This window comes from Podarcis erhardii (genome assembly GCF_964252035.2).
Source record: "Podarcis erhardii genome assembly, chromosome: 14".
NCBI classification, from domain to species: Eukaryota; Metazoa; Chordata; class Lepidosauria; order Squamata; family Lacertidae; genus Podarcis; species Podarcis erhardii.
The window spans coordinates 5,500,629-5,513,069 of record NC_138503.1 but is presented as its reverse complement, the minus strand read 5'-3'; the positions used below and the strand labels follow the sequence as shown (position 1 = coordinate 5,513,069).

Genomic DNA, 12,441 nt, shown 5'->3' with positions numbered 1-12,441 from the left:
GGGAATTGGAGACGAGCAACATTTGGGAGGCCCTCACAGGTTCCCTCCTCCATGCTGCAGATGAAGGCATTCAATTCTTGCTTGAAACAAGGCTCCCTTGGGAAAAACCAGTTGTGATGAAGCACAACTAGATGGGGCAACGTGCCAAACTTAGCTATTCAAAGGACTAATGAAGTTGCCCATCAGAGGAATGGGGCAGGCAGCAAACACCAGCCCACAAGGAAGGTTGGACTTGGGAGCTCTTTTTTTTAAAGTGGCAGAGCCCCTATTGGTTCCATTGAGATCTTTTCCTCCTGTGTTCTGTTTGTGGAACCACTGGGGAAGTGAGAGATGTGTGGTGTTGGTGAAAGGCCTCTGATGGGGATCTACAGGAGAATGTGGGGTGGGGGGTGTCTTTCCTGTCATCCTATCACAATGACAGCCAGTTGTTGTTTTTAAATCTTCTCTTCTATCCTGTATAGGATGGATCTAGATCTCTCCATAGAATAGAAAGTGATCTTTAGAAGCTGGGCTGTAGGCATCTCTCTCAGGGTATATTTTTTTGAAATGGGGGAGAGGTAGCACAAATCATATTGCCAGTTTGGAAATCCCACACTCAACATCTCCCACCCCACCCCCATGAGTATCTTGGTCCCCACACACTCCTCTGCCAGCTTCCGTCCTCCAGTATGTATTGCAAAGTGAGGGAGGAAAGGATGCGACGCAGATACCTGCCTGAGCTTTCCCTGCATTGCCAATGCAAACTCTGAAAAGGGTGGTTTTTAGAAGTGAACACTGGATTCAGATGACTCTTGAGAAGAATCCTGAGCTTTGGGGTGGTTCAAGGGAAGGTATTCCCCCCCTTGAATATTAATATCAACAACAATGACAATACCATTAACACCAGGAAGAATAAAAAATATTGGGTCCCCAAAGTTTCTGTCAGCAGTGGAGAATCCAAGTATGTTTGGAAGTCTTCATTGCACAGAACTGGAAATACAGTGTTATCTGCTATTTCCTCTCACCTTGCCACTTGTTAATGTTGGGAAAGGGGGACCTTGGAGCCAAGAGGAGCCTGCCTGGCTGGGCCTTTCTGACTCTTAAGAGGGTTCTTAAAAAACCAAACAGCCTAGGCTGCTTCCTTTTCTGCTTAACCGTCTTCCTTTCTCTTCCTCTCCACAGCCTTACGACAGCTTGCCTACCTCACAGACTTGTTTCTTTCAACTGAGGCTCCCACCCTATTCCAGTCAGCTAATCATGGCCGAGCGTTTGCGCTATGCAATCAACAATTGCAGGTCTATAGATATGGACAATTACATGCTGTCCCGAAATGTGGACAACGCTGAGGGCTCAGACACAGATTATTAACTCTGTGGACAAAAATCATCTGCCTTTTTCGCCCATGTCAGATTTCAATGTTGACACCATTTTATGGTAACAATAGATGTTTTAGGAACATAAACAGCTGCCACCTTTTTAGTTACTCTAAATGTAACAAAACTTAGATGTGTTTATTTTTTTGTGACTGTAAACAAAAAAAAAAATGCAAAAAGTGAGATCAGTAAGGGTTTTCTCCCCCTCCCCCTCCTCCCATATTTTTGTTCACTTTTGATAAGTTTGCATGGAGCCTTTCTGGTGCATTTTTGTTGGGAATGGTACATTTTGTAAACCCTCCCAGTGAACATGAAGAGTTGTACATTGTGTATAATTGTTCATTAGAAAGGACAGTTTTACATGAATATTCATATATTTATTTTTGTTTTAATTTGAAATGCCTGTCCAGGGTTCCTTATGCAGAGAAAATAAAGCAAATTCAAGAACTGAACTGTGGTTTTGTCAATATTTGACATGGTGCTGACCCAGAACTGTGGCTTGCCATTTGGGTCTCCAGTTTGTCTTCCACAGTATATTAATTTCCTTAAATGAGGTTGACAGATGAAACCGAGATGGAGGCTTCTGTAATCTGGCACATGAAACTACAGGACTTCCAATGAGAGCTGGAACATCAAAACAGGACATGTGCTTTGTTCACTCACTTTTGTCTTATGGCTCAACAATTAGTCTTAATTGTGCAGCTGTGGATGCAATGCTACTTTTTCTTACAGTCCCAGAGGAGTGGTAATCTGAGAGGGCTTTCAAAGGAAGTTAGTATAAAAGTAAAGAGTAGTGAAGAATTGCAGTTACAGTGGTGCCCTGCAAGACGAACGCCTCGCAAGACGGAAAACCCGCTAGACGAAAGGGTTTTCCGTTTTGGAGGCGCTTCGCAAAACGAATTTCCCTATGGGCTTGCTTCGCAAGACGAAAATGTCTTGCAAGTTCCTGCGGGGTTTTTTCCCTTTCCCCCCCCCTTTTCCTAAGCCCTAAGCCGCTTATCAGCTGATCCGCTAAAAGCCGCTAAACCGCTAATAGCGCTAATCCGCTAAGCTGTCAATGGGCTTGCTTCGCAAGACGAAAAAACCGCTATACGAAGAGCCTCACGGAACGGATTAATTTCATCTTGCGAGGCACCACTGTTACATGATTTGCACTAAGAGACACGGTAGAGTTTAAGCCATTGTAAGGTAGCAATTTCCTTTGTCAGTTTTTGAGGTATTTTTGAGATTCCAGTAAATAAAGCAGCTGGGACCCTCCACCTCACACCAGCCCAAGGCTAGTAATGGTCAGGGAAGAGTTTGGTGTCAAACAGCTGGAGGAACCCAGCTGTTCCCTGCCCAAATGGAGGAAAAAATGCATTCCCACAACATCAAGAGCGGGTTCTTTCTGGATCTTACTAAGTAACCTTAAAAAAAAAAAAAAAAAAGCACAAAAGCCAAAGCACTTTATGAAATTGAACACTTAATGTTCCCAAACCATCAGGAACTGTTCCACACCCCACACTTAACAAATTCCTCTGGCTCTGCAAACTTTTCAGTCAGCTGTGTGGTTGCTAGTTCTGAGTACCTAACTCCAGGGGTTTGCCATTCTCACAGTTTAGTGAGTTTGTGCATGAGAACAGCCAGGTGACTGTATGCGCATGGTCATCATCTCACAACAGAAAGAGCACAGAGCCCGGCAGCTTCTCTCTTGGCTTAGTGCCACAGCAGCTTCTTGAACGCTCTTTCTGCAGGCGAGTTGCTGCCTGGCTTTTTGTCTGGGATCATGTCTGCACTTCTCTCTGCTTTTAGAGAGAGCAATGGCCGATTTTTACGGACTTGCTGCAAACCAGCCTCAGTTATATTCCTGCAGAAGTCCACATGTAAAATTTCTAAAGACGTAGCATAGAGTATTACAGCTTCCAAAGTCCGGTCAGTTATCTGGACACAATTTTCAAGTTGGAGAGTGCTCAGACAGGAGCAGCTCATCAGAAGCAGTGTGATACAGTCGTCTGTGACATGGCCACATCCAGACAGCATCAAAGACAGCAAGTTGGGGCATCTGAAAGAATGAATGCTATAGGTTAGAAAAGTAAAACGTAAGCCACACCCTTCACTCCACTGAAGCCAATTCAAACTCTGGTCCATATCTATATGAAGCAGAAAACATAGCACTATTTCAAATGAGACTTTATACTGACCATGTTCTCTAGGAGCAAACAGCCCATAGAATACAGTAATAAATTGCATTAACAATGGCCATTAATTTCCCTCAAACGTACAACTTCCCTGTTTAGGGAAGTTTTTAATATTTAATGCTGTATTGTTTTTAACACTTGATTGGAAGCCGCCCAGAGTGGCTGGGGAAACTCAGCCAGATGGGCGGGGTATTAATAATAATAATAATAATAATTATTATTATTATTATTATTATTATTACAAAACCCTCTCCAAACCATGTATGTATGGCTATGGATGTAACTTAGGATAATGCTTCAATCATCTAATCAAGTGGACTTTCTAATTCCAGGGTGACTAATTTGGGAGCTTCAAGTTTGGTAATGATGATGATAATTTTTTATTTATACTAACAGCTAGAGGGCCATGAATTCCCTTTCCCTGCTCCACAAAGCTTATGCCAGAATAAATTTTAATCCATTAGGTTCCACAAAACTGTTGCATTTGCAGCATCAGACCAATAGGGAATATCCCTCTGCAGCATATCCCAATATTATAATCTAGCTAACCTCAAAATATTTAGAACATATCAAATATAAGCTAGTTAAACAGACTGGGAAGGTTATTCCAACTTAAGTGAGGTAAAGTCATGCAGAGGTGAACCTGCTGGATCAGACCACAGACCTATCATCTTACAGCATTCCCTGCTTGCATTCTGCCCAGCAAGAGAGCAGAAGCCCTCCTGATGTTTCCTCATAACTGGTAGCTAGAGGCAGAATATAGCCATCACAAGTGCATGGAGGCTACTTCTCTGCCTTGCAGTCTTAGGAAGACTTCACCATTCAGCAACCTAAGAGGAGGGTGCATACACACATTGGGTACTGAAGCTTTTCTGCTGTTCAATACCAATCTGTGTGAATGGACCCTGTAAGGGCATCTAATGGACCCTAATGTAAGGGCATCTTATGCCCTAATATTTGTTAGTCTTTCAGCTGCTCCAGGAGTTGGGAGAATTGCTTGATAGACCTCAGATTGGCTGTGTAGAACACTCTATCCCACAAGCTCAGGCTATTGAAATTTTACTGAAGAACACAGAGCAACATTCAGAGCCAGGTTATACACATCAGAAACTGTGTGTGCTACGGTCTCTGGCTTCATGAGCTGTATTCTATAACCGGATCAAGTACAAAATTTTGATAGATGAGAAGAGTAGAGGGGGATTTCCCCTCCCAGATTTAAAAATATTATGAGGCAGCATGCCTGGTATGAATGAAGGAGTGGGTGGAATTTAAAGATGCGAGGACTCTGGATTTAGAAGGATATGACTTGAGGTTTGGTTGGCACAGTTATTTGTACAAGAGTAAAGTAAAGTAAAGGCCAGTGGAAGTGATGGTATTCCAGCTGAACTATTTAAAATTTTAAAAGATGATGCTGTTAAGGTGCTACATTCAATATGCCAGCAAGTTTGGAAAACTCAGCAGTGGCCACAGGGATTGGAGAAGATCAGTCTACATCCCAATCCCAAAGAAAGGCAGTGCCAAAGAATGCTCCAACTACCGCACAATTGCACTCATTTCACACGCCAGCAAGGTTATGCTTAAAATTCTACAAGACACGCTTAAGCAGTATGTGGACTGAGAACTCCCAGAATTGCAAGCTGGATTTTGAAGGGGCAGAGGAACCAGAGACCAAATTGCAAACATGCACTGGATTATGGAGAAAGCTAGAGAGTTCCAGAAAAACATCTACTTCTGCTTCATTGACTACGCAAAAGCATTTGACTGTGTCGACCACAGAAAATGATGGCAAGTTCCTGAAGAAATGGGAGTGCCTGATCACCCCATCTGTCTCCTGAGAAATCTCTATGTGGGACAAGAAGCTACAGTTAGAACTGGATATGGAATAACTGATTGGTTCAAAATTGGGAAAGGAGTACGACAAAGCTGTATATTGTCTCCCTGCTTATTTAACTTATATGCAGAATTCATCATGCGAAAGGCTGGACTGGATGAATCCCAAACCGGAATTAAGACTGCCGGAAGAAATTGGCGGAAATGACTGGCAGAATCCGAGACCTGGGAGAAGAAACGATCGAAGAGGACTGGAAGAAGTTTAAGAACTATCTGCAGAAACACTGCAAAGTTTATGAATGCTAAAATGATGTTGGATAGAAAAACAATATGGCATTAGTGATACAGTGTTAAAAAAGTATGCAAAAATGTAACAGAAAAAGGGTGAAAGAACAAGGTTATATTATGTCAAAAGTAAACAATATGTTAAAGGTGTTTAATTATAAGGAGGAAAGATCGGAGACATAATAGAAGCGATTATAATAATTAGAAATAAGTTTTGAAAGAGGGTAAGGATTTGCTGTACTTGATTGGACAAAGAGGAACACAAAAAAGGGAGGCGTGAGGAGGTCAACAAAGAAAGTTTGTTAAATATGAACTTAAAAATTGGAGCTTTTATTTTCAGTTCTTTTTTCTTTGTTTTTCTTTTTCTTCTTTGGTGTATGCAGGTGACTGTTTTTGCTGTTTTGTATTTTTCTCTGTGTGGTTTTTTTGTTTGTTTACTGTTTAATGCGTTGTAACTCTTTTCTTTTTGTTAAAACTTTAATAAATATTATTTATATATTTAAAAAAAGACTGCTGGAAGAAATATCAACAACCTCAGATATGCAGATGACACAACCTTGATGGCAGAAAGTGAGGAGGAATTAAAGAACCTTTTAATGAAGGTGAAAGGAGAGCGCAACATATGGTCTGAAGCTCAACATCAAAAAAACTAAGATCATGGCCACTGGTCCCATCACCTCCTGGCAAATAGAAGGGGAAGAAATGGAGGCAGTGAGAGATTTTACTTTCTTGGGCTCCATGATCACTGCAGATGGTGACAGCAGTCACGAAATTAAAAGACACCAGCTTCTTGGGAGAAAAGCAGTGACAAACGTAGACAGCACCTTAAAAAGCAGAGACATCACCTTACCGACAAAGGTCCATATAGTTAAAGTTATGGTTTTCCCAGTAATGATGTATGGAAGCGAGAGCTGGACCATATAGAAGGCTGATTGCCAAAGAACTGATGTTTTTGAATTATGGTGCTGGAGGAGACTCTTAAGAATCCCATGGACTGCAAGAAGATCAAACCTCTCCATTCTGCAGGAAATCAGCCCTGAGTGCTCACTGGAAGGACAGATTGTGAAGCTGAGGCTCCAATACTTTGGCCACCTCATGAGGAGACTCCCTGGAAAAGACCCTGATGTTGGGAAAGATGTAGGGCACAAGGAGAAAGGGACGACAGAGGGCGAGATGGTTGGACTGTTCCCGAAGCTACCAGCATGAGTTTGACCAAACTGCGGGAGGCAGTGGAAGACAGGAGTGCCTGGCATGCTCTGGTCCAGGGGGTCACGAAGAGTCGGACACGACTAAGCAACAACAATAAAGTACATAAAGGCTGCTTCAACCATATGATTAGGAAGTCTACACAATGTATGGAGTAGGTACTGAGACCTGTTAGAAAGAAAGAACCCATGCTGGGTATCCCCAATAGAGGTGGTAGCAATAAAAGATCAATTTGGAGGAAAAATGGGGGACATATAAAGACTTACTGGAATTTAAGGATGACACTACCAGACTCAAAAATTGAGAGCTACTAACAGGAGTAGTCACACACTGGTTTCAGTATACTCAAGCAAGATATATAGGAGAGATAAAGAAAGAGGGTTTGTGGAAGGCGGGTTAGAGTTTGAAAGCACACTATTAGGAAGCAACCGAGAAACTTACCAAGAGTATACCAAATCCTATTAGAATGGGAAACAAAAGATGAGTTAGTGAAGGCAGCAATGATACATTGGGCATCAGATATTGGACATAATATTGAGCTATCTACATGGGAAAAACTGGAAGACAATATTTTTTTTGGCATGTTGCACAATTAAAGAGAATATCCAGAAAATGACCTTACAGATGGTTTCTGACATCCAGTAAAATCTCTAGAATGTACAAGAAAAGATCCAACTTGTGTTGGAAGTGTTCAGAAATAGAGGATATGCTAATTTATATGTGGTAGAATTGTAAATGTGTCCAAAAAAAGGGGAGATGGCACATAACGAACTCCCAAAAAAATAAAGCTCAAAAGAAATCAGAAGCCTTCTTAGAACAAATACCTAGGAAATACCAAACTGTACTCCTTATTCTTTCTCTTCTTTCTCCTTATTCTTTCTCTTCCAGTTTTTCCTCCATTTATAATTTTACTGCTAAATTTGTTCTAATCCTGCTAACATTTTAAGTTGCTTACAAATTTTTTTCAAATACTCCATAATTTTTTCCTAATCTTCTTTAAAGACTTTTTGTTCCTGCTGTTATTCTATCAGTTAGTCTAGCATTAATTTCACCTGTCATTCTTCCTTTGTTGATATTGTGCCCTCCTTTCATGTTTTTAGCGTACACCATTCAGGCTTCCGTTGTTGCATACATTAAAATATTTTTCAGATCACTGGGTATACCTGAACCAATTATTCCTAAAATACCAGCTTCTGGCATTTTTATAAAAGACCTTTTCACCCAAAAAATAATTTCATTATAAATAATCTCTCAGAAGCCTTTTACTACTTTACATGTCCACCACATATGGTAGAAGGTACCTCAATTTTCCTTACACTTCCAGCAGTATCTAGTTCTGACTTATACATCTTCGGCAACTTACTAGGTGCTAGATACCACCTATATATCATTTTCATACTTTTTAAATTATTATTATTAATAATACCCCACCATCTGGCTGGGTTTCCCCATATAATTCTCTTTTAATGTATAACACGCAGTAAATTTTAGTTCCATAGTTTATTCCATGCATTCAGTTCACTATTATATTCCTATATCCCTTGCCTTATGTATCATTCCTGGTTTTACCAGCATTTCCCACTCTAATAACAATTTATACATTCTAGAAATCAATTTTTCTGTGTTCTCTATAACCCCCTTTCAAATTGTGAGCTTTGATTCATAAAACCATTTTTTTGATTTTGAACATTTCATTCAATTTTAACTAGTCCCTTCCTGCTTCTGTAATGTCCTCATATTTCTTAATCTTTGCCTCTGTAAAGTTCAAAAACTCTGTGTTGCCCAGTCTCAGTCCATATTTCCTTTTTTCAAGGAGATTGCTTCTATGGGTGAAAGCCATAGAGGGGTTTTCCTTTCCAGCAGGTTTTTGTATTTTTCCCACACTCTGGAAGGAGTGACCTTTTTGCAGCTGTGGAATTAGTTGTACCTTGTCTTAGGCTATCAATAGTTAATCTTCCTACAGTGAAATCAAGGAGGGGCCCAAAATTCGTTTGCTTTAGCTGGAGGGCAATAACATCCATTTGAAAACTGCTTGGAGTAGCTGGCCAATATAAAGCACATGCTGGAAATTCCAAAGCATAGAAGGCTGCTATGCCTGATTTGATTTTTTTCACCTTAAAAAGATGTTGGAATGGTCCCATGGGGAGGAAATAAGGGATAAGAATAGGAAGAACCATACTAGAAATATTGTGTTGTACTGCCTGTTACAATGATTGAAGAGTACTCAAGAAATGCATGTAAACAAAAGAACTGTGATTCTGATGCGAAACCGCAGAAAATCTAAGAGGAATCAGATTGTACAACTGCAGCCTATGCAACTCCCATCTATCACAGAAGCCACCCATTTTATTAAGCATTTCACAGCCTAAGAACTTACCTGTTGCAAACTTGTTGTAAAAAGTTATTGACTATGTGCTCATGGGTCTTGCAGATGTTCTGCTGCAAGGTGCTCTTCATCCAGTTCTCAACGTTGCACACTTTGACTTGGCTGGAATGCCAGCAGATGGAGAGGTGGCGCAAGGCTGGTCCCAGAACAAAGTTGTTCTTGGTCAGTTCTGCAGGAGAATGAAAATGCAGCAGAGGCCATAACGAGGGATCCTGAAAGACCCTGAACAACTTAACACAAGTCTGGGCTAAATTTTTCCTGCTCTTTTTATCCAAAAAGGAGAAGATGTGCAGAAGGCATTCCCAATTCATCTGTGTGATATGCATTGCCACGGAGTGGCTGTAGGGAGAAGGTATGGTATGTTTCAGCAACAAGACAGGAGGCCTGAACGGCTTCCAAGTCACTTCTGGTCTCTTGCACAAATATGGTGTGGAATGGAAGCTATTTTTGGCTGCCAGCTGGCAAAGGCGTTTCAAAAAAGGGCAAGGATCAAGGGGAGGCTGGCTGCAGACTCAGTCTCTTCTCCCCGTGGAATGGCTAGAGCAGGAGCAAAATGGCTTAGTTTAGTCAAATCTTGCCTTAAAAGGATTTATTCGCCTCCGAGACTATTCATGTTTAGGAGGTGGTTTCTGCTTGTTTAGAGCGCTTCCCAGCCCACCCATCTGTTTATGTCACATGATGGATAAAGCCACTGCTTCCCCTGTAAAAGGTCTGAAGCTGGTTCACATCATACCAGGGCAGCTCCTGATTTCAAAGAACGGCTGTGCACCAAAGGCAGGCCACATGGGGGAGACAGCCAAGATTTACACACTATATAAATCCACTAAGATTCTACAATGCAAGTTTAAGACACACTGCTTCAAAGCCCTGGATGAGCAGCACCTAGTTTGCTGGACAACAACTGGATGCAGTCATTACTTAAAAGTCAGGAGCTCTCAAATGATGGAGTAGTTATTGCTAGCTTGGGGGGGGGCAGGTTCTGTTACTTTTTGTTGTGAAGGTCTCATCATGTTGCAGAATGGGACACTTCAGCTACATAGTTCATGTATTTGGTTAAACAGAGATGAGAAGTAGAGGAAATTTCCAGAGACTTCTAAGAAATGATGAGAGCTCTGAGCTTGGTTAGGAGTTAAAAGGTTCACCCAGTCATTTGTGAAGTAGTTCTGCTCTCCTACCTTGCTGCCTGCCTGGATGCAAACTACAGAACTGAAGCCCACCTTCCCACTGCTTGGGTGTGACCAGCTACTGCCAGCCAGAAGCTGCTTTAAGGCACCTGCTCTGGCACCCAAGGCTCCAGCTTGGCCTTTGTTATATTTAAACATCCCCAAGGACAGACAGACCCAGCCTGTGAGAAGAAAAGATCTGGGCAAAAATTAATCCATTCAGCTCCTTTGCATCTTGAGGAGGGGAGGCAGCCGTATCGCTCCCTGTGTCCTCTTTTGATTTATTATTGCATCTATATCTCACATTTCCTTCAAGAAACAGTCTTGCCCTCTTTTTACCCTCAGAAGCACCCTGTTTCTATCCAAATGTGATTTTGGTTTTAAATGCAGTGTAAGGTAGTCTCTATGGGAGTATATTGTATTTAATTATGGGGTATCAGAGTTTTTAGGGTGTTAACCAGGCTGGGATAGCTGGCTTGTTGGTTTTTGAATGTCTGGTGTAGATTTTTTCAATTTCGTTGTGCTGCATGGACAATAAAGATTATTGTATCGTGATGTAGCCCAGTCACCCAGGGAACTTCTCTGCTGAGTGGGGATTTGAACCCTGGTCACTCATGGGCTAGTCTGACACACTGACCACATGCCCTGCAAATGCCCATCTGGGTTCTTCATGAAGCACAACCCATAGCCCCAGGTGAAACGTATTCCCTTAAAAAGGAACAGAAACCTCAGTGGAGGTGCAAGAGAATGGAAATGAAAGGAAGCCGTTCCTCTTGGAGCCCCTTCCAAGAACCCCTGCTGGGGGAATGAGAGGCTGTCATTGACTGGACAGGGGCTGTTCTACAGAAAGGCTCCACACAGCTGTTCTAAATGATCAAGGATGCAAACACACAACAGCTGACTAAAAGAAATAATGCAATCCTTGTATCGAGTCTGCAAAGGGGAGGAACCTACAAGAAATATTTAGCCAAACATACTCTGCGTACATAGAGATGCCATATGTCTGGTTTTTCCTGGACACGACCTCTTTTTCATGGTCAAAATTTCTCTCCAGGCAGAATTTATAAATTTGGCAAAATGTCTGGGTTTGGCGGCTGGCTGGAGCGAGGAGTTGTGCATGCAGCAGGGGAGAAGCGGCAGCAAAAAGGAGCTGTCAAATCTGGGCTCCTGCTGGAGCTAGTGTGCTTTGCTGGGACTTGGCTGGCAGGTTAGAGCCGCAACGCCATAGCCACTTCCTCCTCCTCCTCCTCCTCCTCTTCCACACCACCCTCCACTGGTCAGACTTAGGGAAGAAGGAAACATCGTTATTCCAGAGTGAGGGAGGCAGGCATATCCCTGGGGGAGAAGAGGGAGGAGAAGCCAGGCTCTGAGGCTGCAAAGGATCTTCCGCTGGAGCGCAGCTCCTGTAGTTTGGCCTCTCCCCTGCCCCCCTGGCTGCATCGGGCCCTGGGCATGTGGCCTCTCGGTCCTTCTGGTCTCCCTCCTTAACTTAGCAGTGGTGAAGAGTTTTCTGGAAAATTATCAGTGCTTTAAACTGATTGGAATCTAACATTTTTGGCTTACATTTAGGAAACAAAACTGAAGTATGTCATGTTCTGCATAATGAACACAAACACTGGAAGATTTCCCAATAACCTAAAAGTATTAGAAATAATATTTAGGATTAAAAAATAAAGAAAGCTTACTTAATGTGGTTTAAATGCTATATTCCAACAGTTTCAAAGCATTACTAGGATATTGTTTTTCTTTGAGTAATTGTACATATTTTGATACGTGATTGTGCTATAATAAAATGTTAACCACTTAAATGTATGCATGTTTCCTTAGGAGGATAACCTAAGGAATGTGTCCTCTTTTTTTGCTCTACAAAGTGTGGCAATCCTGGTATACAAGTATGATCCAGTTCCGGCCTTGAAAAAAACCTGTTCCACCAGCTTTTACAAAAAGTTCCCTGCCAGCTTTCCTGGAGCTTTTCCAGGAACTTCTGTCAATTCTTACTTGCCCTGATCAAAAATGTAAATCTAGTTCATTAAAGGGCTCTT

The 12,441-nt window shown here is 41.9% G+C and overlaps 2 protein-coding genes across 19 annotated transcripts in view; one reads left to right on the top strand and one right to left on the bottom strand.

Moving 5' to 3' along the window:
• HERC1 (HECT and RLD domain containing E3 ubiquitin protein ligase family member 1) overlaps positions 1-1,804 on the top strand; it is a 106,035-nt gene extending 104,231 nt beyond the window's left edge. For all 18 annotated transcript variants that reach the window (XM_081838577.1, XM_081838566.1, XM_081838565.1 and 15 more), the window contains one exon: positions 1,162-1,804. In XM_081838577.1, the coding sequence (XP_081694703.1) occupies positions 1,162-1,347 (186 nt within the window). In that variant the 3' untranslated portion in view covers positions 1,348-1,804. The remainder of the gene's footprint in view (positions 1-1,161) is intronic.
• Positions 1,708-12,328, bottom strand: FBXL22 (F-box and leucine rich repeat protein 22). The gene is made up of 3 exons (XM_081839334.1): positions 9,228-12,328; positions 2,497-3,393; positions 1,708-2,172 (listed from the first exon to the last, which is right to left on the bottom strand). The coding sequence occupies exons 1-2, from the start codon at positions 9,560-9,562 to the stop codon at positions 3,048-3,050; spliced, it is 681 nt and encodes a 226-aa protein (XP_081695460.1). The 5' UTR covers positions 9,563-12,328; the 3' UTR covers positions 1,708-2,172; positions 2,497-3,047.
• Between the last annotated feature and the right edge of the window lie 113 nt (positions 12,329-12,441).

Bases quoted from the DNA above. Each gene is read 5' to 3' on its own strand.
- FBXL22 (XM_081839334.1), bottom strand. From the start codon at position 9,562: ATGCATATCACACAGATGAATTGGGAATGCCTTCTGCACATCTTCTCC. The intron at 3,394-9,227 runs GTAAGTTCTTAG...TCATTCTTTCAG, and splicing joins TTACAACAAGTTTGCAACAG to ATGCCCCAACTTGCTGTCTT.